General features: G+C 69.8%; 1 protein-coding gene across 1 annotated transcript; it reads left to right on the top strand.

Moving 5' to 3' along the window:
- Positions 1-6: 6 nt before the first annotated feature.
- Positions 7-23,983, top strand: KMT2D (lysine methyltransferase 2D; the record flags this gene model as incomplete). The annotated part of the gene is given in 54 exon segments (XM_068663662.1): positions 7-161; positions 259-367; positions 370-490; positions 617-723; positions 834-996; positions 1,093-1,258; positions 1,366-1,480; positions 1,569-1,735; positions 1,866-2,791; positions 2,960-3,094; positions 3,179-4,008; positions 4,230-4,343; positions 4,769-4,879; positions 4,971-5,075; positions 5,291-5,472; positions 5,555-5,719; positions 6,033-6,142; positions 6,248-6,292; positions 6,383-6,598; positions 6,679-6,822; positions 6,914-7,030; positions 7,210-7,334; positions 7,452-7,641; positions 7,815-7,889; positions 8,137-8,241; positions 8,348-8,530; positions 8,835-8,919; positions 9,031-9,276; positions 9,433-9,514; positions 9,607-9,657; positions 9,833-11,551; positions 11,811-11,984; positions 12,071-12,219; positions 12,437-14,502; positions 14,667-14,790; positions 14,883-14,970; positions 15,139-15,205; positions 15,328-15,560; positions 15,643-18,627; positions 18,717-18,860; positions 18,940-19,104; positions 19,202-19,358; positions 19,469-19,550; positions 19,657-19,832; positions 20,245-20,393; positions 20,492-20,627; positions 20,708-20,847; positions 21,189-22,362; positions 22,508-22,644; positions 22,803-22,933; positions 23,025-23,310; positions 23,424-23,497; positions 23,580-23,688; positions 23,804-23,983. Coding segments are annotated over 54 exon segments (16,203 nt in total), but the record flags the coding sequence as incomplete, so codon positions are not given.
- Positions 23,984-24,669: the final 686 nt, after the last annotated feature.

Below are 24,669 nucleotides of genomic sequence, written 5' to 3'. Positions count from 1 at the left end.
CCCAAAAGGCCGCTGAGGGTCACCTTCCCCGCAGCCGATGCGGCCGCGCCCTCGGAGGAGATGGGCAGCGCCGAGGGGGACCCCCTGAAACCCCCCGAAGGAGCCTCCGCGGGGCCGGGGCTGGAGAGCGCGGACACCGGGGGAGCTCCCCAGGCCGGCAGGTGAGGATTTTGGGGGGGGGGGGGGGCTCGGGGGTGGCCTGGATTTTTGGGGGGGCTTCTGCACGTCCCCAACGCCCTCTGTCCCCCCCCCTTGCAGCGCGCCAGCCCGCCGCTGCGCCCTCTGCAACTGTGGGGACTGGAGCCTGCACGGGCAGCGGGAGCTGCAGCGCTTCGAGCCGGAGCCCGACTGGCCCGAGCGACTGCGGGGGGGCTCAAGCCCCCCGAGGGTCCCGGCGAAGCCCCCCAGGAGCTGGAGCCGGCGGGCGATGACCTGGCGCAGGTCGGGTTCTCCGAGCGAGTGTCCGCGGCGCAGCTCTTCGAGCCGACGGGTGAGTGGGGGCCCCGTGGGGGATCCCTCGTGCCATGGGGGGTCCTAAAGCCCCGTGGGGGTCCCAAGGCCCTGTGGGGGTCCCAATCCCATGGGGATCCCAGTTCCTGACGCCCCCTCCCCGCAGGGCACTGCTGGGTTCACCGCTGGTGCGCAGCCTGGTCCGATGGTGTGGAGCGTGCCGCGGGGGGGCTGGCCGGCGTGGGCAGAGCTGTTTTCTCAGGGATCTCACAGGTGAGCGGCTCTCAGAGAGGGATCAGGGGATAAGGGGGGGGGCACAGAATGTCCCCCCCCCACCCCCCCAGTCCTCAGCCCTGACCCCGCCGGGCTGCTCCCCCTTCCAGAAATGTGAACACTGTCGGCGGAGGGGGGCCACCATCCCGTGCCGGGCTGCCGGCTGCCCCCGGCTCTACCACTTCCCCTGCGCCGCCGCCAGCGGCTGCTTCCAGGCCATGAAGAGTTTTCGGCTCCTGTGTCCCGAGCACGTGGCCGAGGCGGCGCAGATGGGTGCGTGCCGGGTGCTGGGTCCTGCTCCCAAGCACGGAGGGGGGGGGGTGGTTTGGTACCCAGGGGGGGGTCCTGATGCCCCTCTCTCACGCGCAGAGGACGCCCGGTGCGTGGTGTGCGACGGGCTGGGCGACGCACGGGACCTGCTGTTCTGCACCAGCTGCGGGCAGCACTACCACGGCGCCTGCCTGGACATCGCGCTCACGCCCCGCACGCGCTCGGGGTGGCAGTGCCCCGACTGCAAAGTGTGCCAGACCTGCAGGTGGGTGAGCCCGGCTCCCCGGGAGCCACCGGGGGGGGACACACGCAGGAGGACGGTTCTCACCTTTTTTCACCTTTTTTTTTTTTGCCCCCCACTTTGCCCCGCAGGCAGCCCGGCGAGGACTCCAAGATGCTGGTGTGCGAGGCGTGCGACAAGGGCTACCACACCTTCTGCATGGAGCCGGCCATCGAGGGCGTCCCCGCCGACTCCTGGAAGTGCAAGGTGCGCCCCCCCTACCCCCCTCTTTTCTTTGGGGAGCTTTGGGGGGGGTGCCTGCCCCAGCTTTGACGCCCCTCTGCCCACCCCCCAGAACTGCAGGGTGTGCTCGGATTGCGGCCGGCGCCCGCCGGAGCTCGACCCCGGCTGCCAGTGGCACCGGAGCTACTCGGTGTGCGAGGGCTGCCAGCAGCGGCGCGGCACGGAGGGAGCCTGCGGGGCGCAGGGACAAGCCCCCCCACCGGACCCTGCGGCCCAGGCGTGAGTTGGGATGCATGGGGGGGAGCGGGTGGGCACCCCCCTTGGTAAAAAAAAAAAGGGGAGTTGCTGGGCTGGGAGGACCCTGGGGTGGTTGCAACCCCGCTCCCCTCACTGGGTGCCCCCCATCCAGGTTGGTGGCCCCCGATCGCAGCGGGCTGGCGGAGGTGCCCGTGCCCCCAGCTGAGCCTGAGGGGAGCAACGAGGAGCTGCAGCTGGGGGGGGACCCTGAGGTGGCACCCCCAGGCCCCGAAAAGTTGCCCCCCGACGAGCCGCCCCCCGATGAGCCGCCCCTCGAGAAGGTGCCCCCCGAAGAGCTGCCCCTCAAGAAGGTGCCCCCCGATGAGCCGCCACCCCTTGAAGAGCTGCCCCTTGAGAAGCTGCCCCTCGAGAAGACCCCCCCCGAAGAGCTGCCCCTCGAGAAGACGCCCCCTAAAGAGCCGCCCGCCGAAGAGCTGCCCCTCGACGTGCGCCCCCCGGAGGAGCTGCCTCCTTGCGTGCTGCCCCCCGATGAGCCCCCACCTGACGAACTGCCCCTGGAGAGGTCGCCCCTTGTCGAGGCGCCCCCCAACGAGATGCCCCTTGACGAGGCGCCCCCCGACGAGCTGCCCCCCAGCGAGCTGCCCCTCGCCGTACCACCTCTGGAGGAGCTGCCCCCCGACAAACCTCCGCTTGCCAACTCGCCCCCTAACGAGCTGCCCCTGGACAAATCGCCCCCCGACGAGCAGCCCCCCAATGAGCCACCCCTCAAGGAGCCTTCCCCCGTTGAGCTGCCCCCCGACGAGCTGCCCCCCAGCAAGCCTCCCCTTGATGAGCTGCCCCCCGAGGAGCCCCCGCTGGACGAGCAGCCCCCCAGTGAGCTGCCCCTCGACCTGCAGCCCCCCGACGAGCCGCCCCGCAGCGAGCAGCCCGTTGATGAGCTGCCCCCTAACGAACCAGCCCTTGATGAGCTGCTCCCCGACAAGCCTCTCCTCGAGGAGCTGCCCCCCCCTGAAGATCTACGCCCCGCCGAGCCGCTCCCTAGCGAGCTGTCCCCCGAGGAAGACCCCAAACCACCAGGTAAATGGGGACCCCTGTGCCCATCCCTTTCCCATGCCCGTGGGGGTCCCACACTTGGGTCTCCCCCTCATCCCATTACCTGTCCGTGTGCTTTGCTGCCCCTCTGGGGGTGCAGGGGGCGAGGGGACCCCTGTGGCCCCCCTCCCTGACCCCTTCCCCGTCCCTCAGGTCTCCTCCCCGAGGTGACAGTGGCAGAGGAAGCGCCCGCCCTGGCCCCGGAGGTGCCCTCGGAAGAGGAGATGGAGCTGGAGCCCGAGCCCTTGCTGCTCCCCGAGGCCGCCCCCCCGCCCCCTGCTCCCCCAGGTGGGTTTGGGGGCACGGAGGTTGTGGCGGGGGGGGCTCTCTGCTGTGGGCTGTGTCACCGTCCCCTCCTCTGTGCCCCCCCAGATCTCTGTGCTGTGTCACCCGCTCGCCCCCCAGAGCCCTCGCCCCACGCCAAGGAGGAGGAGGAGGTGCCCGAGCCCCCCGGCAGCCCCGGCACTGCCATGGACACAGAGCCCCCCGGCTCCCCGCCGCCCCCCCTGGGCTCCCCCGCCTGCACCCCGGCCCCTGCCGAGCCCCCCGAGGACGAGGAGATGGAGACGGGCGGCGGTGAGGGGGGGTCACCGAGCAGCCCCCCTGGAGATGGCCCCCACATCAGCCCGGCCCCAGAACTGGGGCCCTTCCCGGGCCTGCCTGAGGAAGAGGAGGAGGAGGAGGAAGAAGCGCCCAGACTGGAGCGGGAGGGCACCAGCGGGAGCTCCCCACCGCTGAGCGAGGAGGACGGGCTGGAGGAAGGCCGGGCTGGGGGGGACCCCGAATCCAAAGGGTCCCCCCTGCTCCTGGAGCCGGAAGAATTGGGCCCCGAGACCCCCATGGAAGTGTGCCCGGCGGGGGAGAAGCTGCTGGAGCGCGGCGACGAGGGGGGCCCCGAGCCCCCTGCCCTGCGCCCCCGGCCCGATATCCTCAACGAGATCTCCAACCTGAGCCAGGGGGACACGAGCAGCAGCTTCCCAGGCTCCGAGCCGCTGCTGGGCTCGCCGGACCCCGAAGGGGGGGGGTCTCTGTCCCTCGAGCTGGGGATGGCCTCGGCCGACGCCAGCCTGCAGAAGGAGGACGCGGGGTCGCTGCCGCTGGGCGCCGAGACCGACGACTCGCTGCTCTTCGAGCCGGCCACCAAAGGGGACGGGGACAAGAGCCGCCGGCGCAGCTCCCCGGGGCGCTCCCGTGTCAAGCAGGTACGGGGGGGGACACCCAACCCCACCCTGATGGGGTTGTGCCCCCCTTCCCATTAGGCAAGGGCTGCGTGCGCGTGATGGGGTGGGACGGGGGCCGTGCCCCGATGCTGCCTCTGCCCCAGCCGGGATGCGTGGGGAGGTGGTGGTTGGGGGGGGGGGGGGTTTGGCCGGGTCGCCCCCAGCTTGCTGTAACCCCCCCTCCCCTCTCCCCTTGGCCCTAGGGTCGCAGCAGCAGCTTCCCCGGGCGGAGGCGCCCCCGAGGTGGGTCCCACGGGGGCCGGGGCCGGGGCCGTGCGCGCCTGAAGTCGACCACCTCGTCCGTTGACACCCTAGCAGTAAGGCTGGGCTGGGGGCAGAGGCTGGGGGGGTGCTGGGGGGGCCCGGGGGTGTCCTCGAGCTGTTAGGTGGCAGGGCTGAGAGCCGAGAGTCCCCCCCCACCCCTCACCTCCGTCCCCATCCCCAGCACCCCAATCCCTTGGAAAGGCTCAGGAAGCCTCGGGCCGATGGGCGGGCAGGGGTCCCGGGGGAGGCCTGGGGGGGGGGTCTGCCTGGGGCTGCGCTGCGGGGCTGGGGGCTTCACCCCACCGGGGAGGGGCTGGCTTGCAGGGGGCCGCTGCTCTCGGATGTTCTCGTGCGCCCCGTTGTAGCACCAGGCTGTGGCCAGCGCTCCCCAAGCCATGTGGCAAGCTGGGGGGGGCCTGGCCCTGAGCCCCCCAGCTTTGCCCCTTGCCCTGAGCCCCCCCCCCTGCTCTACCCGCAGCTCGCCGACGTGGAGAGCTCGCCCAGCAAGGAGGAAGATGAGGATGACGACGACACGATGCAGAACACGGTCGTCCTCTTCTCCAACACCGACAAGTTTGTGCTCATGCAGGTAACGGGGGCGCTGCGGGATGAGGGGACGGGTGCCTGTCCCCATTGTCCCGTCCCCCCCCCAAACTCCTCTCACGGCCCCCCTCCCACAGGACATGTGCGTGGTGTGCGGCAGCTTCGGGCGCGGGGCCGAGGGGCACCTCCTGGCTTGCTCCCAGTGTTCCCAGTGCTACCACCCCTACTGCGTCAACAGCAAGGTGAGGAGGGGGCTGCGTCCCCCCCACGCCGGGCTGTGTGCCCCCTGGGGGGCTCGGGCTGGGAGCTTTTGGGGTGTGCAAACAGGGTGATGTTGGGCACGTCCTCGTGGATGTGTTGCCCCATGCTTTGGGGTGTCCCCCGTGGCTGTGCCGCCCCCGGGACCCCCGTGGCCGCGCCGAGGCTCACGTGGCCGCCCCCCCCACCGCCCCACCAGATCACAAAGGTGATGCTGCTGAAGGGCTGGCGCTGCGTGGAGTGCATCGTCTGCGAGGTGTGCGGCAAAGCCTCCGACCCCTCCCGGCTCCTGCTCTGCGACGACTGCGACATCAGCTACCACACCTACTGCCTGGACCCGCCGCTGCAGACCGTGCCCAAGGGGGGCTGGAAGTGCAAATGGTGCGTGGGGTTGGGGGGGAGCCTTTTCGGGGGGGTGGCGAGGGGTCGGCGCTGAGCCTTTTGCCCACCCCCCCCCCTCCAGGTGCGTGTGCTGCGTGCAGTGCGGGGCGGCTTCTCCTGGTTTTCACTGCGAGTGGCAGAACAACTACACGCACTGCGCGCCCTGCGCCAGCCTCGTCGTCTGCCCCTTCTGCCGCGAGAAGTACGTGGAGGACGACCTGCTCATCCAGTGCCGGCACTGCGATCGGTGAGCCCCAGGGCTTGGGGAAGGGGGGCTGCAGCCCCCTCTGTCACCACACGCACCGTGGTGGTGCTCGGGTTCCGTGCGCCTTGGTCGAATTTCGGTGCTGCGCAGGTTTGGGCGCTCTCTGAGCATCCAGTGGTGTTTTTGGGGTCTCACCCTAAAGATTTCTGCTCTTGGGGTGGTTTTTGGGTTCTGCGTGGGGCAGCAGGCCCTGCTCAGGACCATCCCGACGGGGGCAGCTTGGGGTTTTTTTTTTTTGTGGGTCTGGTGTTTTGTGGGGTGATCGGGGCACGTGATGGGTCCCCGCTGTCCGCAGGTGGCTGCACGCGGCGTGCGACAGCCTCTTCACGGAGGAGGAGGTGGAGCAGGCGGCTGATGAAGGCTTCGACTGCAGCGCCTGCCAGCCCTACGTGGTCAAACCAGCCGGTGAGCACCCGCGGGGGGGGACCCCGTGAGGTTTGGGGTCTTCTGTGAGATTTGGGGGCTGCGGGGCAGCGCGGCCTCACCTCCGTGCCTGCTTTTCCCCTGCAGTGCCCGCGCCTCCCTCGGAGATCTCCGCGAAGGCCAAGGAGCCAGGTACACGCGGTGCCGTGCTCGGTGCCACCAGCTTCCCGGGGACCTTCCTGGCACCGGTCACGCACCCAGCACCCGTTTTTGTCCCCGCAGAGCCCCAGTATTTTCGCTTCGAGGGCGTGTGGCTGACGGAGACGGGCATGGCGGTGCTGCGCAACCTCTCCATGTCGCCCCTGCACAAGCGGCGGCAGCGCAAGGGGCGCCTGGGCACCCTGAACGGGGAGGGGGGGCTGGAGGGGGGAGACCCCCTGGGCCCCGACGACAAGAAGGACGGCGACCTGGACGCCGACGAGCTGCTGAAGGCCGAAGGTGCGTTTTCGGGGAGGGGGTGAGCCGGGGAGAGGGTTTTTTTGGGGGGCACCCTGCTGACGCTGCTCCCCTTTTGGCAGTGGGGGTCGAGCACATGGAGTGTGAAATCAAACTGGAGGCACTGGCCAGCCCCGACCGGGACGTGGGGGCCGACGTGGACTCGGGGAAGGGGCTGGAGGACCCGGACGAGTGCAAGAAGAGGAAGCGCAAACCCTACCGGCCCGGTGGGTGCTGCCCACAGCCGCTGCCCCCCCCGGCCGGGCTGCCCTGGAGCTGCTGTGACCCCCCCTCACCTCCTGTTCTGCCCCCCCCCAGGCATTGGTGGCTTCATGGTGCGACAGCGCAAATCCCACATGCGCCTGAAGAAGGTCCCGGCGGTGCTGGCTGAAGTGGGGCGCGAGGGGCTGAGCGCCGAGGGGCACCCCGAGGATGGTAGGGACCCCCAGAGCCCCTTCCCCGTGTCCCCGTCCCACCTGGGGTGGCCCCAGGGGACGGAGAGGGCCAGGAGGGGTGCGCCCAGGCAGTGGGGCCGTGCTCGAGCCCTTCCTGCAGCACGAGGACGGCCCCGAGCTCCTTCGTGGAGGGGAATTTAATGGGGTTGCCATTTGTAGGGACTCCTGGGGACCTCCCCGCGGAGGGCGGCCTGGATCCGGGCTCGGCAGAGGGGGACGAGAAGAAGAAGCGCCGGGGGAGGAAGAAGAGCAAGCTGGAGGACATGTTCCCCCCGTACCTGCAGGTGGGGGGGCGAGGAACAAAGGACGGGGGGGGACACCGTGCTGGGTGGGGTGGGGGTGAGGGGATGGCAGCGGGGACACGGTGACACCGACTTCTCCTCCTCCTCCTCCTCGGCCAGGAGGCGTTTTTTGGGAAGGCGCTGATGGACCTGAGCAGGAAGGCGCTGCTGACGGCGGGCGGCGTGGGGGACGGCGCCGCGCGCCCCTCCTTGGGCCAGGGAGCCCCCCGGCACAAAGGGGATCCCAGCATGGCCGGGGCGCTGCAGGGAGCCCCCCCTGACAGGAGGGACCCCCCCGTGCACCCCAGAGGTGAGCAGGGAGCGACGGGAGCCCCAGCCTTGGTGGCAGGGGTATTACTGGGGGGGGGTCACTGGGTTACAGGGACCTGCTGTGGGCACCAGGGGGGTGTCAGGGGGGCACCGGGGGGGTCGCCCCCCATCCTGCCAGGCAGCCTGGCCCTGCTGAAGCCTGGTGCTTGGCAGGGGACGACAGCACCGACGGCAGCGCCACAGCCCCCGATGATGATGGCAAGGACGACGCAAAGGCCGAGGACCTGGGTGAGCCCTGGGACCCCCCCCGGACCCCCTCATCCTTGGCCAGGGCTCATTAGGAGCCTTCCAAGGCCTTTGAGGGGCAGCTTAGAACTCCAGGCAGGGTGGAAAGAGGTGACCCCAAGCGGTGCTTTGTGTGCCCTGGGGGTCTGGGGGCTTCTGTCTGCCCAATGGGTCTGGGGGCTGCGGGGGGATCATGAGAGGAGACAGCCAGACCAGCTGCTGAGGGCATCGCGCTCGCTGCTCCCTGCAGGGACCGACGACCCCAAGAACTCCCCAGACCCCGGGGACGCCGAGAAGCCGGCCACCCCCGGGGAGGGCGCGCTGAGCTCCGACCTCGACAAGATCCCCACGGAAGGTGAGGGTCCCCCGAGGTCCCCCCAAGGTCCCCCATCACCGCTGGGGGTCAGGGGGCCAGGATGCCCCCCCCGTTCCTTGCTCAGCTCCCCCTTGTCCTCCCACAGAGCTGCCCAAGATGGAGAGCAAGGACGTGCAGCAGCTCTTCAAGGACGTGCTGGGCTCGGCCGAGCGCGCGGAGCAGCCCCTGAACTGCGTGGCGCCGGGGATGGAGGCGGGGGGCGCGGGGCAGGACCCCAGCCGGGCGCAGCGGCCGTTCCTGCCGGGAGACCTCCAGCTGCCGGGGCAGGGTGGGTGGAAGCAGCAGAGCCCCGAGCCCCGGGGAAGTCCCGGTGGGTGCAGGAGGGGGGCAGTTCCCTCCCTTTGCCTTGGGAAAGCTGCCGTGCCGCGTCTTCCTCCCCGCTTTGTTCCCCCGACGGGAGCAGTGGCTGCAGCCCAGCAAAGGGCTCAGGCTCCTGGGTCTTCCTCCTTGCTCTGGGAAGGGGCGCGAAAGCTTTCGGGGGGCGCATGGGGGGGGTCTTGTACTGCTAAAGGCTGATCAGGGGGCTCGAGGCCGTGCTCTGCCCCCCGTGTGACCCTCTCCTTCTCTTGCAGGGAGCGTCTCCCTGGGCTCTCTCTCTGGAGCTGTCTCCTTGGAGTCATATTCGGGAGTCTGCCAGTCCCCGTTCCTCGATAACCGGTGAGTGGCTGGCTGGGGGGGGGGCTGAGGTTGGCTCCTCAAGCACAATCGAACACCCAGGGCTCCCTTTTTCCCCGTGCTCTGCCCGTGACACCCTGTGTCCCCCTGCAGGGAGCGGAGCGGCTTCTTCAGCCCAGATCACTGCGAGCCCGAGAGCCCCTGGGCCAGCAGCTCGGCCACCACCACCCCCTCGACCCCCACGACGCCCACGACAGAGGGCGAGGGGGACGGGCTGTCCTACAACCAGCGCAGCCTGCAGCGCTGGGAGAAGGACGAGGAGCTGGGCGAGCTCTCCACCATCTCCCCCGTGCTCTACGCCAACATGAACTTCCCCAACCTCAAGCAGGATTATCCAGGTAGGGCTCTGGAGGGGTTTTGGGGGCCCGGGGGGGGGGGGAGGGCAGGTGGAGTTGCTGCCTGGATAAAAAGGGATCCCAGGGTTTGGGGTGGGTTCCCGGGGTGTGTGGGCTGGCGCTGACTTTCTCCTCCTCTCGTGCCCTCTGCTGCTACCGGACTCCCAGACTGGTCGAGCCGCTGCAAGCAGATCATGAAGCTCTGGAGGAAGGTCCCCGCCACGGACAAAGCCCCCTATTTGGTGAGTGCTGGGGGATAACGGGGTGGGTGGGGGGGGGGGGGCACGGGGGGCTCCCCGGGGCTGCGAGTCAGCTGCCTTCGTGTTTTCGTTAGCAAAAGGCCAAAGATAACCGGGCGGCTCATCGCATCAACAAGGTGCAGAAGGTACGTGCTGGGGCGAGAGGTGCCCGGCGGCCCCGTCCTAGCCCTTGGGGGGGGGAGGGTGGGTTGGAAACCCGGCACCCCCCCCTCCTTGCCCCGTTAGCCCCTTTCCCAGCCCGCAGGGAGGGTCGGCGTGCTGCGTCCCCACGGCCCCCTGACGGCCGGGCTCTCTCTGCAGCAGGCCGAGAGCCAGATCAACAAGCAGACCAAAGGGGAGGGACTGCGCAAGCCGGAGAGGCCCTCGCTGCACCTACGGATCCCGGTGCCGCCGGGGACACAGCCCGTCTACATCGGCAGCCCCCCCGCCGCCGCGGGCGAGGGCTTCCTGAAGCCCCCCTCTGGGGCCGCCGGGGGGCCGGAATCGCCCAGCGAGCTCTTCCTCAAGCTCCCCCCCCAGTCCCCTGCCCAAGTGCCTTCGCACGACCCCTACGGCGCGGCGCCCGCCTACGCACTGGAGCCCCGCTTCCCCTCGCCCCTGGGTCAGAGCCCCACGGCGGGCGCTGCCTTCCAGCCCTTCCCCGCTCAGCCCCTCGCCGGTCCCCGCGCTCTCCCCGGTGGTTCCCAGCCCCCCGACTTCCACCCCACGCCCCCCGGTACCCCCCGGCACCAGCCCGGCACCCCCGACCCTTTCCTGAAGCCCCGGTGCCCCTCCTTGGACAACCTCTCGGTGCCGGGGAGCCCCAGCGCCCGCCCTCCCGAGGCCCTGCTCTCGCCCCTGCCTTTCGGGGAGCAGAAGAAGGGCCTGGAGGTAAAGAAGGAGGAGGGAGGGGGGAACCTGGGGGTCTGCTCGCCCGGCTACGCGCCCACCATGGGCTACGGGGACTCCCCGGGCGGCCCCCACCTCTCCGCTGCGGAGCTGAAGGCGGCCGACGTCTTCAAAGCCCCCCTGACCCCGCGGGTTTCTCAGGTAGAGCCGCAGAGCCCGGGGCTGGGGCACCGACCCCAAGACCCCCATCCCTTGGCCCCCTCGCCCCCCAGCCACCCCGACCTCTACCGCCAGTCGCCCTACCCCGACCCCTACGCGCAGCCCCCGCTGACGCCCCGGCCGCAGCCCCCTCCCGAGGGCTGCTGCGCCCTCCCGCCGCGCTCCCTGCCCTCCGAGCCCTTCTCCCGCGTCCCCGCCAGCCCCCAGTCCCAATCCAGCTCCCAGTCCCCCCTCACACCCCGGCCGCTCTCCAACGAAGCCTTTTGCCAGTCGCCCGTCACCCCCCGCTTCCAGTCCCCGGACCCTTACTCCCAGCCCCCCTCCCGGCCCCAATCCCGGGATCCCTTCACCCCCCTGCACAAACCACCCCGGCCCCAAATGCCGGAGCCGGGCTTCAAGTCGGTGCCCCTCTCGCACAGCCCGGCGGCCGGCGGTGGGGGTTTTGGGACCACCCCAGCGGGTGAGCCCCACACCAAGGTGCCGGGTGGGCAGCAGCAGCCCCCCTTCGCCCGTTCCCCCGGCGCCAGCGTCTTCCCGGGCAGCCAGCCCCCCATGCGCTTCACCTTCCCCCCGGCCGTCTCGGAGCCGCTCAAGGGTTCCCCGTCCCACCAGCCCCACGGGATCAACAGCCATTTCGTCCCCGGCAAGCCCCAGAGCTCAGCCTACGCCTCGTCCCCCGGTTTCCACCAGGCCGGCAGCCCCTTGGGGCCGGGCGCCGGGGCTGCCGACACCACCTACAGCCTCTCGCCCCTCCGGCCGCCCTCGGTGCTGCCCCAGCAGCCCCCAGCGCCCCCCCAGCAGCCGGATGCCACCATCGCCTTCCTGCCCCGAGCCGCCCTGGGGGCTGATAAGAGGGAGGAGGCGGCTGCGGGGCTCACGGCACCCCCAAACCGGGACCTGGCCGAGCTGCCCGGCGGCCAGGACGGTGCCATGGCCACCATGAGCCCTTCGGAGCTGGAGAAGCAGAGGCAGGTGAGGGCTCGCCAGGGGGTCGCGTGGGATCCAGCTGGGTTTGGGATGGGCTGCGAGGGAGGAACATGGGGCATCGCAGTTGGTAACGGGATCAAAAAGCCCAGCTCCACGTTTTATTACCTCTCCAGAGCCACGAAGGGAACGCGGGCACCGGGCTGGGGGCAGCACCCAAAGCTCTGCGTTGGTTTGTCCCCCGGCTCGGGGCTGGCGGGGTCTTGCTCTGTGCCCCTGCTCGCTCCTAATTCTCTGCTTCTCCCAGCGCCAGCGGCTCCGCGAGCTGCTCATCCGCCAGCAGATCCAGCGCAACAGCCTGCGGCAGGAGAAGGAGAGCGCGGCGGCCGCTGCCACCCCCTCGCCCGCGGGCTGGGCCCCCGAGGCCGGCAGCCAGAGCTTCGAGCTGAGCCGCGGCATGGGCGCCTACCAGCCGGCACAGGTAAGGGGGGGCACGGGGACACACGGCCTGGCTCGGGATTTGGGATGGACTGACGGCCACGGTGACGTTGTGCCCTTTTCTTTTAGGATAAGGGTCTTTTGGGGTCGCTGGCCACCGCGGCCGGCAGCGGGAAGCTGCCCGGCTCGGTCATGGTGCAGGCGGCGTTTGCGCAGGACGAGCGGCTCTCGCGGCCCCCGCCGGCTGCCACCCCGGCTGCCCTGGACATCAACGGGAGGTGAGCGCCCCGCACGCGGGTCAGAAACAAGCAGGACAAAAGGGTCGTGTGCCCCCCCCCAGCTCCTGCTCACGGGACTTGTTTTGGAGGGATGGGGTAGCTGTGTGTCCACAGGACGCAGCTGGAGGGGATCGGGACACTGTGGGGTGCCCCGTGCACAAGGGGTTGGGGTCGGGGCAGTGCCGAGCTGCCCCCCTGACACCACGGTGTCTTGCAGGGCGGCAGTGGGCCCCCCCCAGGCCTTTTACCCTCGTGGGGTCTTCCCGGCGCCGTCCCCGCAGCAGCACCTCTGGCAGCAACAGCAGCAGCAGCAGCAGCAGGCAGCCGCAGCCCTGCGGCTCCCCGTCACCTCCCGCTTCGCCCCCCCAGCCGCCGGCACCCCCGTGGGCAACCTGGGCGCCCGCCTGCCAGCCCCCGCCGAGCCGGTGCCCGCTTCGCCCGGCACCCTGGGCGCGCCCTTCATCGAGCTGCGGCACAACGTGCAGAAGGGACCTGGGGGGGTCGTGGGCTCCCCTTTTGCTCCCCAGCCTCCCCGGCCTCGCTTTTTCCTGCCCGGGGAGGAGGGCGCCCCGCAGCCCCTCTGCGCCCCCGCCATGCCCATGCAGGCGCTCCCCGCCCCGGCGCTGCAGCCCCAGAAGATGCCGGTGCCTCTGCCGCCCGCTTCGCCGCAAGGCGCCGAGATGAGCAACAGCCACCACCAGCTGCACGCCAAAGCGGTGCCCCCCGTGCCGCTGCCCACCCCCAGCCTGGAGCTGCAGCACGTCCCCCCGCGCCCGCTCTCCTCCAGCTCTGCCCTGCGCCCCGAGGGTCCCAAGGAAAGCCCCGCACCGGCTCCGGCCCCGGGCAAGAGCCAGCTGAGCCTGGAGGGCGGGCGGCTGCCCTGCGAGGTGCCGGTGGAGCCCGATTTGGACGACGACTTCGGCTCCCACAAGGACCTGGAAGACGACGATGATTTGGCAAATCTGAGCCTGGATCCGGACGTGGCCAAAGGGGACGATGATTTGGGCAACCTGGACAGCCTGGAGACGGCCGACCCCCACCTGGACGACCTGCTGAACGGCGACGAGTTCGACCTGCTGGCCTACACCGACCCCGAGCTGGACACGGGTGACAAGAAGGACATCTTCAACGAGCACCTGCGCCTGGTTGAGTCGGCCAACGAGAAGGCCGAGCGTGAGGCCCAGCTCAAGACGGAGCCGGCGGGACCCAGCTTGAAGCTCCCCGATCCCGGCGATGGCAAAGACCCGGCCCCGTCGGCGGAGAGCCAGGAGGTGCCCAAGGAAGGGCTGGTGCCGGGGGTGGGCTTGGGGCCAGCTCCCTGCGCACCCGGCACCGCGCTGGCACCTGAGCCAGACTTCAAGGCGCAGGGTTTGGAGGCGAAGGCGCTGCCCACCGACGTCAAGCCCAAGCTGGAGGAAGGCTGCCTGAAGACATCGCCCTGCCAGTTCACCGCCGGTGGCCCCGAGCGGCTCCCAGTCCCCGTCAAGTCGGAGGCCCTGCAGGGCACGGATAAGATCTCTGCCTCTTTGGGGCTGACCATCAAGCCCAGCCAGACCCTCCTGAGCCCTGGCGCTGGCCCTGCTCGCCTCGGCTTGACTCACTTCCCAAACAGTGGCTCTGTGCTGGAGAAGGACCCTTATGCTGGCCCTGGCCGCGGGCTGGCCCCTGCCCAGCTGGGCAGCCAGAGCAACCCTTTGCTGGAGAAGTTTGAGCTCGACAGCAGGGCGCTGGGCTTGGGCAGCGCCCGGCACTCGCCAGCCGATGACCTGGATAAAATGGAGAGCTCTCTGGTGGCCAGCGAGCTGCCGCTGCTCATCGAGGACCTGCTGGAGCACGAGAAGAAGGAGCTGCAGAAGAAGCAGCAGATGTCAGCCCACCTGCCCCGGGGCACCCCGCACCTCCCGGCCCCAGGGCACCCCATGATGCACACGGCAGCGGCCGGGCAGCCCCTGGAGGCGCAGCCACCCCGCATGGGCACCCCGCAGGCCCCCCTCCAGCTGGGGCTGGTGGCCAGACCGCAGCTTATGCCACCGCAGCCCCCCCGGCTCGGCACTCCTCAGCAGGGCCCGGCGTTGGCCCCCCACATGGGCATGGCCCCGGGGCAGCCCCACGTCCTGGCAGCCCCCCACGGCGTGCAGGTGGCCCTGGCGCAGCCGCAGCAGAGCCAGCAGCAGGTGCTGGTGCAGAAGCCAATGGCTGGGGTGCAGCCGCCCACCCTGGGCCTGAAGCCCCCCCAGCTCGTCATGCAGCAGCAGTTGGCCAACAGCTTCTTCCCAGACACAGGTAGGGGCATCGCCTTCACCCCACCCCAAATCTGGCCCCGGCAGCTGCTTGGGGTGGTCCCGGAGGCAGCTGGGGTGGTTGGGTTGTCTTTTTGGGGCACGGGGCTCTCGTGGGTCGGGGATGCGGTGCGGCAGAGGGTGAATTCCTTCCCAATTCTCTCGCAGACCTGGATAAGTTTGCTGCCGAGGACATCATGGACCCCATTGCCAAGGCGAAAATGGTGGCGCTGAAGGGCATCAAGAAGGTGATGGCCCAGGGCAGCATCGGGGTGGCCCCGGGCATGAACAGGTAAGGGAAGGGGCACGGCGGGCAGCGGGGCACGGGGGTGGGCGAGTGCTCATCAGCCTCAGCTCATCCCTTCTCCCTGCGCCTCCCCAAAGGCAACAGGTTTCCCTGCTGGCTCAGCGGCTCTCGGGAGGCCCGGCCGTGTCGGAGATGCAGAACCACATGCTGGCAGGGAGCGGGCAGGTGAGTAGGGAGCACAGGGGGATGGGTCCCCCCCCCCCCCCAGGGCTGCCTGGCTGTGAGTGAGGGGCAGGAGCTTCATGGGCCCCTGGGGAGCTGTGGGGAGGGCACAGGGACACCAAGAAGGGGGCACGGCACGGCACATGTCACCAACGCTCCCCTCTGTGCCAGGAACGGAGCGGCACCGACCCAACGCAGGCTCGCCCCAACCCCCCCACCTTCGCCCAAGGAGTCATCAGTGAGTACCGAAACGGCACGGAGGGGGGGGCACGGCTTCATCCTGCCCGCACGGGCTGGGCTGAGCTGGGCTCCGGAGCTGGGGACCCTGCTGAGCCCGAGCTCTCTTCCCTGCTCCCGCAGACGAGGCCGACCAGCGGCAGTACGAGGAGTGGCTCTTCCACACGCAGCAGCTCCTGCAGATGCAGCTGAAGGTGCTGGAGGAGCAGATCGGGGCGCACCGCAAGTCGCGCAAGGCGCTCTGCGCCAAGCAGCGCACGGCCAAGAAGGCCGGCCGGGAGTTCCCCGAGGCCGACGCCGAGAAGCTGAAGCTGGTTACGGAGCAGCAGAGCAAAATCCAAAAGCAGCTGGACCAGGTAGGGGCTCCTCGGGCGGGTGGGCTCCCCGTCTTTTTGCAGGGTGCCCCGGTGCTGACGCCCCCCTGTCCCCTCCCCGCAGGTGAGGAAGCAGCAGAAGGAGCACACCAACCTCATGGCCGAGTACCGCAACAAGCAGCAGCAGCACCAGCACCAAGCCTCGGCCGTCATGGCCCTGAGCCCCTCGCAGAGCCCCCGCCTCATGTCCAAGCTCCCCGGGCAGCTCCTCTCGGCGCACGGCGTCCAGCAGCCGCCGGGGGCCGTGGTGGGTGCCCAAGGCCTTGGCCAGCAGCCGGGGCAGCCCGGGGGGCTGCGCCTGCCCCAGGGCGGCGTGTCCATGGCCGTGCAGCAGGGCTTGTCCTTCATGGGCCAGCAGGCGGTGGGGAACGCCCCGGTGCCCGGCACCTCCAACACTTTCTTCCCCGGGAACCCCGCGCTCCGCGGGCTGGCCGCCGACAGCCGTCTGATGCAGGAGAGGCAGCTTCAGAGGATGCAGCTGGCCCAGAAATTGCAGCAGCAGCAGAATATGCTGGGGCAGGTGTCCCTGCAGCAGCAGCAACAGGGCGTGATGGGACAGGCATCCATGCAGCAGTCGGGTGTGATGGGACAGGCGGCGATGCAGCAAGCGGGCGTCATGGCACAGGCGTCGATGCAGCAGCCGGGTGTGATGGGGCAGGCGTCCATGCAGCAGCCGGGCGTCATGGGGCAGGTGTCGATGCAGCAAGCGGGTGTCATGGGACAGACTTCAATGCAGCCACAGGGCATCATGGCCCAGACTTCAATGCAGCAGCCCGGTGTCATGGCACAGGCACCGATGCAGCAGCCGGGCGTCATGGGACAAACTTCGATGCAGCAACCTGGTGTCATGGGACAAGCTTCAATGCAACAGCCCGGTGTTATGGGACAAGCCTCCATGCAGCAGCCGGGCGTCATGGGACAAGGCTCGATGCAGCAACCGGGCGTCATGGCCCAGACCTCGATGCAGCAGCCCGGTGTCATGGGACAAGGCTCCATGCAGCAGCCCAACGTCATGGCCCAGACCTCGATGCAGCAGCCGGGCGTCATGGGACAAGGCTCGATGCCAGCAGCCATGGTAGGGCAGCAGCAGGCGGCAGCAGCCCCGCAGCCGGGGCCCGTGGGGCAGCCCATGGTGCCGAAACAGCCGGCGGTGATGGGCAGCCAGCAGAGCCTGCTGGTGCAGCAGCTCTCACCCCAGCAGCAGCAGCAGCAACAGCAGCAGCAGCAGCCGGGTTTGCTCGGCCACGCGCCGGGGCTGCAGCACCAGGCGGTGCTGGGCCACCCCGCTCCCCAGCGCCAGGTCCTTCTTGCCCAGCACCAGCAGCGGGTGCTGGGGTCGCCCCAGTTGGCCCCGCAGCCTCCGGGGATGTTGGGGCACCGCCTCGTGCTCTCCCAGCAGCTGGGGCAGGCGCGGGCGCTGCTGGCCCCGCAGCAGCAGCAGCAGAACTCGGCAGCCGCCCAGCCGAGCCTCCTGGGGTTGGGCCAGGGGCAGCCCCCCATCCAGCACTTTCAGCAGCATGGGGCGATGGGCCAGGCTCCCTCCGTGCTGCACCTGAGTCAGGGAATGCAGCCGGCCCCGGTGGTCCTGGCTGCCAAGGACCAGCCCGGAGGAGCGGATGGCAGCGCCCTACCCGCTGAGGGCAGCGAGAGCGGGGGGCAGCTGCACGCAGGGGGCCCTCAGGAGCAGCAGCAGCAGCAGGGAGCCCTCAACCCCCCAGGGCTGGGGGGGCCGGAGCCCCAAGCCCCCAAGCACCAGGCTGAGTTAGGGCAGGGTCAGCAGCTCCTCTTGGGCTCCCCGCAGCCGGGCGTCCTGGGCTCCCTGGCCGCACAACCGGGGCTGCGGGCGGCCACTGCGCCGGGTCCCTTGCTAGCCCCACCGCAGAGCCCCGGGGCCACGCGCCCCGAGCTGCCCCAGCTGCACGGGGACACCGCTGGGGCTGCAGAGCCACAGCCGGGCTGCGGGACGGGCAAGGTGCCGGCAGGCTCGTTGCAGGGGCAGCCACAGCCCCCACGGCTCCAGAGCCCTGGGCAGCCCAAAGCAGGGCCAGCGCCGCAGCCGGGGGCCACCGCCACCACCGCGCTGTCCCCAGGCCTCCTGGGGCAAGTGCCGGGGCCGGTGATGGGCCAGATCCGGGCTCAGCTTCAGGGCGTCCTGGCCAAAAACCCGCAGCTGCGGCACCTCACGCCCCAGCAGCAGCAGCAGCTCCAGGCCCTCCTGGTGCAGCGGCACCAGCAGAGCCTCCTGCAGCAGAGCCAGGCGCTCCGGCAGCCCGGCCCCTTCCCCGGGCAGGCCCCGGAGCACAGCCCCCAGGCACGCCAGCAGCCTCCCCGCCCGCTGGGACCCCTCTTCCAAGCCCGGCCGGGTGCCCCGGCAGAGGAGCAGGGTGCGGGTGGGCAGGCACGGGGGCAGCCCCCCACCAGCAGCCCTCAGCAGCCCCTGGCCGAGCTGGTGCAGGCAGCCCTGGCTGCCCGTGGCCCCCAGCCTGGCCTTGTCCGGCTCCCCACACCGCCGGCCCCTTCGCCCCTGGGCACGGGCTGCATCCCCCAGCACCTGGCCAGCCCCGAGCAGAGTCCCCAAGAGCCAAAGAAGACGTCACCGGGGGTCCCAGCCTCGGCCCCCAGCCCGGCGGAGCAAGGGCTAGCACCTGATGCAGCGCGTGGCCCCTGGGACCCCGAGGCACCCGCTACGGACCCGGCTGACCCCGGTGAGACCCACGTCAACGGGGCTGTGCCGGGGGGCGAGGCCCCCCAGGTGTTGGTGAAGCAGGAGCCGAAGGAGGAGGCGGCAGCGGTGGCAGCGGCGCAAGGCGAGCTGGAGGGGGATGAGGCAGCCAGGCTGGAGGCCAACGGGGAGCCCGGGGCTGCCCAAAGCAGCAGCCCGTTGGTGCCGGGAGGCCGCTCGGAGGCCGGTCACCTCCTGCTGCAGAAGCTGCTGAGGGCCAAGAACGTGCAGCTGTCGGCACAGTGCCCCGGAGAGCTCAACGGGCACGCCGAGGGCCGGGGCACCGGGATGGAGCCGCGGCCGCAGTCGGTGCTGCTGGGCCGGGAGGTGAGCAGGGTGCTGCGGGATGGGGACGGGCACCGAGCACCCCCCGGGACCGTGCTCAGCACTGCTCCCGTTCCTCTTTTCCTCCCCAGGACCCCTCCATCGCCCGCAAGCCAGCAGCCACCAAACCCAAGCGGGTGCAGAAGGGGAACGAGCGGGTCCCGGCGTCGCGCAAGAAGCTGCGCAAGGACGAGGGGCTGCGGCCCGGCGAGGCGCTGATGAAGCAGCTCAAACAGGTACGGGGAGGGGGGCCAGGGCTGCGGCACGGGGCCGTCCCCGGCCTCGTCCCCCCGCTCACCTCTCTGCCCCCCCCAGGAGCTCTCGCTGCTGCCGCTGACGGAGCCGACCATCACGGCCAACTTCAGCCTCTTCGCCCCCTTCGGCAGCAGCCCCATCAACGGCAAGAGCCAGCTGCGGGGCGCCTTCGGCAGCGCCGTGCTGGACAGCGTGCCCGACTACTACTCCCAACTGCTCACCAAGGTGAGGGGGGGGCTGTAGCTGCGCCCCCCGCCCCGATCTGGGGGTCCCGGGGCACCGCAGCGTGCTCACACCCCGCTGTCGTTCCCCCCACCCACAGAACAACCTCAGCAACCCACCCACGCCGCCCTCCTCGCTGCCCCCCACGCCGCCCCCCTCCGTGCAGCAGAAGATGGTGAACGGCGTCACGGCCCCCGAGGAGCTGGGCGAGCAGCCCAAGGACGCCGAGCCAGCCCGCGAGCCCCATGGCCAGAAAGGTGAGCTTGGACAGTGCTGGGTGGCACGGCACCCCCCCGCCCCCCCCCACCACCACCACCGCCTTTGGGGGACCCCCGACCCCGGTGCCACTCGTCCTTTCCCCCCGCAGACACGTCGGCTGTGGAGGTGAAGAGCCTGGACCTGCTGGCAGCTCTGCCCACCCCCCCGCACAACCAAACCGAGGACGTTAGGTGAGCCACCGACCTCATGGACCCCCCCCCCCAATCCCAAGGGGGTGGGTGACACCGGCTGCTTGGCCAGCACTGGCACGGCTGTGACCCCCCTTTGTCCCCGCAGGATGGAGAGCGACGACGAGAGCGACTCCCCCGACAGCATCGTCCCGGCCTCGTCCCCTGAGAGCGTGCTGGGCGAGGAGCTGCTGCGCTTCCCCCTGCTCAGCGAGGCCAAGCCGGAGCTGGAGGAGCGCGTGCTGTCCCCCATCATCCCCATCATCCCCCGTGCCAGCATCCCAGGTGGGTTTGGGTGGTCCCAGGGGGGGGCACGGGCCTGGAATATGCAAGGCAAGGCAGGAGGGGGGCGCGTGGGCACGTGGATCAGTGGGGAAGGGGGCTGTGGGGCACGTGGACTGGGTGTGGGGGGGTTATTTGGATCAGGTGGGGGTAAGGGAGGGCAGGGGGGGTCTGTGGGGGGGCGCAGATCGGGTGGGAGGGCGTCTGTGGGGTGTAGGGACCGGTAGGAGGGGAGCTGGGGATGGGTAGGGGCGAGGTGGGGCAGGAGAAGGGTCCCTGGGGAGGGGTCCCAGCTGCTCCCTGCACCCATGGGTGCTGGGTGTTTGCTGTCCCCATCGCCGTGCCCTGCTCTGTGTCCCCCGGGCGATCGGGTGGGATCTGTGAGGCTCTGACCCCCCTCTTTTCCCCACACCAGTGTTCCCTGACACGAAGCCCTACGAGGCCGCGGAGCCTTTCGGGGCACCCCCGGGGAAGGTGGGCGCAGCCGGCCTGGGCGCCCCGTGGGAGAAGGGCAAGAGCAGCGAGGTCTCCGTCATGCTGACCGTGTCTGCGGCAGCCGCCAAGGTGAGCCAGGGGCCAGCAGGACACCGGGGGTGTGCCATCGGTGTCCCCGTGCGGTGACAGCCGGGGACGGGGACCCATCACATCCCTCTTTGATCCAGAACCTCAACGGGGTGATGCTGGCCATGGCCGAGCTGCTGAGCGTGAAGATCCCCAGCTCCTACGAGGTGCTGTTCCCGGACGGCCCCATGCGAGCAGCCGTGGTGGAGGCTAAAAAGGTGGAGGTGGACGTGGCCGGTGAGTGTCCGCCTTGTCCCTCGTCACCACGGGTCCCTCGTCCCCGTGTTGGGTGCCCCGTGACAGGCTGTCCTTCGCAGGGATGCTGGGGGGCAAGGAGAAGGCGGCGCTGGCCGGGAAGGTGCCGGAGAGCAGCTCGGAGTGGCTGAAGCAGTTCGACGCCGTGCTGCCCGGGTACAGCCTCAAGGGCGAGCTGGATCTCCTGACGCTGCTCCGACAGGTCAGCGGGGCCTGGGGTCCCCGGGGTGGGGGCTCTGAAGACATGAGAGAGGAGTTGGGGGGGTCTCTGTGGGGCTGCGGCCATGGGAAGAGGGTTTTGGGGTGCCTGTGAGGCTACGTGGGGGCACTGGAGGGGGGGCCTTTTGGGACTGAGGTGTGTGGGGGTGCCTGGAGGACTGGAGAGGTGCTGAGGCCCTTGTGGGACCGTGTCACCCTTGGGACCCCGTGGAAAGGGTTGGGGAGGTCCTTGAAGGTCTGGGAAGGCGATGGGGTGCTGCAGGGCTCCCCGTTGCGATGCGTGGGGGAGATGGGGGGGGTCTGACAGCGTCCCCCATGCCTCAGGAGAGCCCTGTGCCCGAGAAGACCCTGCACCATGGCTACGTCAACAACGTCTCCAACCTGGACGTGCGGCAGCTCTCCGTCATGCCCCAGGAGCCCTCGCCCCCCTTGTCCCCCTCCGTCCCCTCCCCATCCAGCCCCGCCGAGGCCGCCAGGGTCCCCGACCCCGAGGCTGCCCACGAGGCAGCCCCGGCACCCCCCTCGCCGCTGCCCCCCGCCCCCTCGCCAGCCCCCGGGGAAGAGGGGGCCGCGGCCCCCCACTCGCCGCCCCGCTTCAAGCCGCGCTCGCGGCCGCCGGAGGGGGACGGGGACGAAGCTCGGCCCCGGCTGAAGAAGTGGAAGGGGGTGAGGTGGAAACGGCTGCGCTTCCTGGTCACCATCCAGAAAGGGGGGGCCAAGCGGGACGGGGACAAGGAGATCGCGGAGTTCATCGACAAGCTGGGCACCACGCTGCGCCCCGAGAAGGTGCCGCGGGACCTGCGCAAGTGCTGCTTCTGCCACGAGGAGGGCGACGGGGCGACGGACGGGCCGGCCCGCCTGCTCAACCTCGACCTTGACCTCTGGGTCCACCTGAACTGCGCCCTGTGGTCCACCGAGGTCTACGAGACGCAGGGGGGGGCCCTGATCAACGTGGAGGTGGCCCTGCACCGCGGGCTGCTCACCAAGTGCTCCCTGTGCCAGAAAACCGGCGCCACCAACAGCTGCAACCGCATCCGCTGCCCCAGCGTCTACCACTTCGCCTGCGCCATCCGCGCCAAGTGCATGTTCTTCAAGGACAAGACGATGCTGTGCCCGCTGCACAAGCTGAAGGGCCCCTGCGAGCAGGAGCTCAGCACCTTCACCGTTTTCCGGCGCGTCTACATCGAGCGGGACGAGGTGAAGCAGATCGCCAGCATCATCCAGCGGGGCGAGCGGCTCCACATGTTCCGCGTGGGCGGCTTGGTCTTCCACGCCATCGGGCAGCTGCTGCCCCACCAGATGGCCGATTTCCACAGCGTCACGGCCCTCTACCCCGTGGGCTACGAGGCCACGCGCATCTACTGGAGCCTGCGGACCAACAACCGCCGCTGCTGCTACCGCTGCACCATCTGCGAGAACAACGGGCGCCCCGAGTTCGTCGTGCAGGTCATCGAGCAGGGCCTGGAGGATTTGGTCTTCTCCGATTCTTCGCCGCAGGGTGAGCGCCGCGGGGAGGTGCCCGGAGCTGGGGCTGAGCCTCTGGGTGCTTTGGGAAAGGGGGGGGGGGGAACGGGGTAAAAAGCGTCCTCGAGCTGCGGGCGCGCGGCTCAGGTCCCCGCTTTTTTTTCCCCCCCCCGTGGCAGCCGTCTGGAACCGGATCATCGAGCCGGTGGCGATGATGAGGAAGGAGGCCGACATGCTGCGGCTCTTCCCCGAGTACCTGAAGGGCGAGGAGCTCTTCGGCCTCACGGTGCACGCGGTGCTGCGCATCGCCGAGTCGGTGGGTGCCGGGGTTGGGCTGGGGAGGGGGGGGTGAAGGGGGTCTCCCCTCTGCAGCCCCCTCACTTAAGGACCAGCGGCCGTGCCGGTGGGGCTGGGGGGTGGCCCTGTGGGGCTGCCCCTCAACCCCCGGCCCCTCGGCTCCCTCTTTTTTGGCAGCTGCCCGGCGTGGAGAGCTGCCAGAACTACCTGTTCCGCTACGGGCGCCATCCGCTCATGGAGCTGCCGCTGATGATCAACCCCACCGGCTGCGCCCGCGCCGAGCCCAAAATCCTCACCCACTACAAACGGTGAGCGGGGGGCACCGAGGGCTGGGAGATCCAGGGGGGAGACCCCCTGGGGCACCCCCCCCCTTGGGCTCTGACACCCCCTCCTTGGCAGGCCCCACACCCTGAACAGCACAAGCATGTCCAAGGCTTACCAGAGCACGTTCACGGGCGAGACCAACACGCCCTACAGCAAGCAGTTCGTGCACTCCAAATCCTCCCAGTACCGGCGCCTGAAGACGGAGTGGAAGAACAACGTCTACCTGGCGAGGTCCCGAATCCAGGGATTGGGGCTCTACGCCGCCAAGGACATCGAGAAGCACACCATGGTCATCGAGTACATCGGCACCATCATCCGCAACGAGGTGGCCAACCGGCGCGAGAAGATCTACGAGGAGCAGGTAGGGAGGGGGGGTTTTGGGGGCCCTGGGGGGGTTTGGGGGACCGTGGAGGGGGATTTGGGGGGTTGTTGGGGTTTGGGGCAGCAGTCACACCAATTCTGTCCCCTCCTTAGAACCGTGGCATCTACATGTTCCGCATCAACAACGAGCACGTCATTGACGCCACGCTGACGGGGGGCCCGGCCAGGTGAGTGTGGGGCCGTGAAGACCCCCCCCTGGTGCCTCACTGCCCCACAGCTCGGTGCTGATCCTGCTGTGCCCCCCCCCAGGTACATCAACCACTCGTGCGCCCCCAACTGCGTGGCCGAAGTCGTGACCTTCGACAAGGAGGACAAAATCATCATCATCTCCAGCCGGCGCATCCCCAAGGGGGAGGAGGTCAGGCGGGGGGGGCACACGGGGCGGCCAGGATTATAGGGGGGTTGGGGAGGGTTTTGGGGGGTCTGGGGGTGATTTTGGGGCCGTGCCGTGCGTGACTCCCCGCTCCCCCCAGCTCACCTACGACTACCAGTTCGACTTCGAGGACGATCAGCACAAGATCCCCTGCCACTGCGGAGCCTGGAACTGCCGAAAGTGGATGAACTAGCGGCGAGAGAAATTTTGGGGGGGCGGGAGGGGGGGGCCGGGGGTGTCTCGGAGCCCTCCCGGGGACGCACCGGTGTCCTCCCCCTCCCCCCAAAAAAAAAAAAAAGAAAAAAAAAAGGGGGCCCTCCGCCGGGGGGACGGGGCCCCCGGGGGCCACGGAGGTGCCCCGGGGGGGGGCGGTTGGTGGCGGCCACCGGGGCACGGAGGTCGCCGGCCCGGCCCGAACGGGGACGGACGGACTGACGGACGGACGGACTGGCAACTCAGGGTTTTCTTTGCTTCGTCCTGCGAGGAAAAAAGCGGGGAGGTGGGGGGGGGGGGGGGGGGCCGGCGAGCCTCCCCCCGTACCCCACTCCCCAAAAAAAAAACCGACCCCCCCCTCACTCCCCCCCTGCCCGCCTCCCTCGTGGCGGGGGGAGCCACGGAGGTGGTTTTTGGGGCGGAGGGGGGGGGGGAGCAGGAGCGGTCCCAGCGGAGCCGGAGCGAGTTGGGAGCCGCCGGCCTGGATTTTTAGAAACAAACCTTAATAATATTTGCTCGCTAATTACCAAGGTAACACAGACTCCTTGAGCTCGACAATCCGGGCTCTGCCCCGTCGCGCGCCGGCGGCGGCCAGAGCTCGCCTCGGTTCCTTTTTTTTTTTTTTTTTGTCGTTTTTTTCCTTTTTTTTGTGTGTATTTTTTTTTTTGGCTCTCTTGTTTTTTTTTTTTGTTTTTTTTTTTTTTATTATTATTTTTTTTGTGCGTCTCGGACGAGCCCCGGAGCGAGCGGAGC

This window comes from Anas acuta, chromosome 29, assembly GCF_963932015.1.
Source record: "Anas acuta chromosome 29, bAnaAcu1.1, whole genome shotgun sequence".
Taxonomy (NCBI): domain Eukaryota; kingdom Metazoa; phylum Chordata; class Aves; order Anseriformes; family Anatidae; genus Anas; species Anas acuta.
The sequence above is the reverse complement of the archived record's forward strand: the minus strand, read 5'-3'. Positions and strand labels throughout refer to the sequence as shown.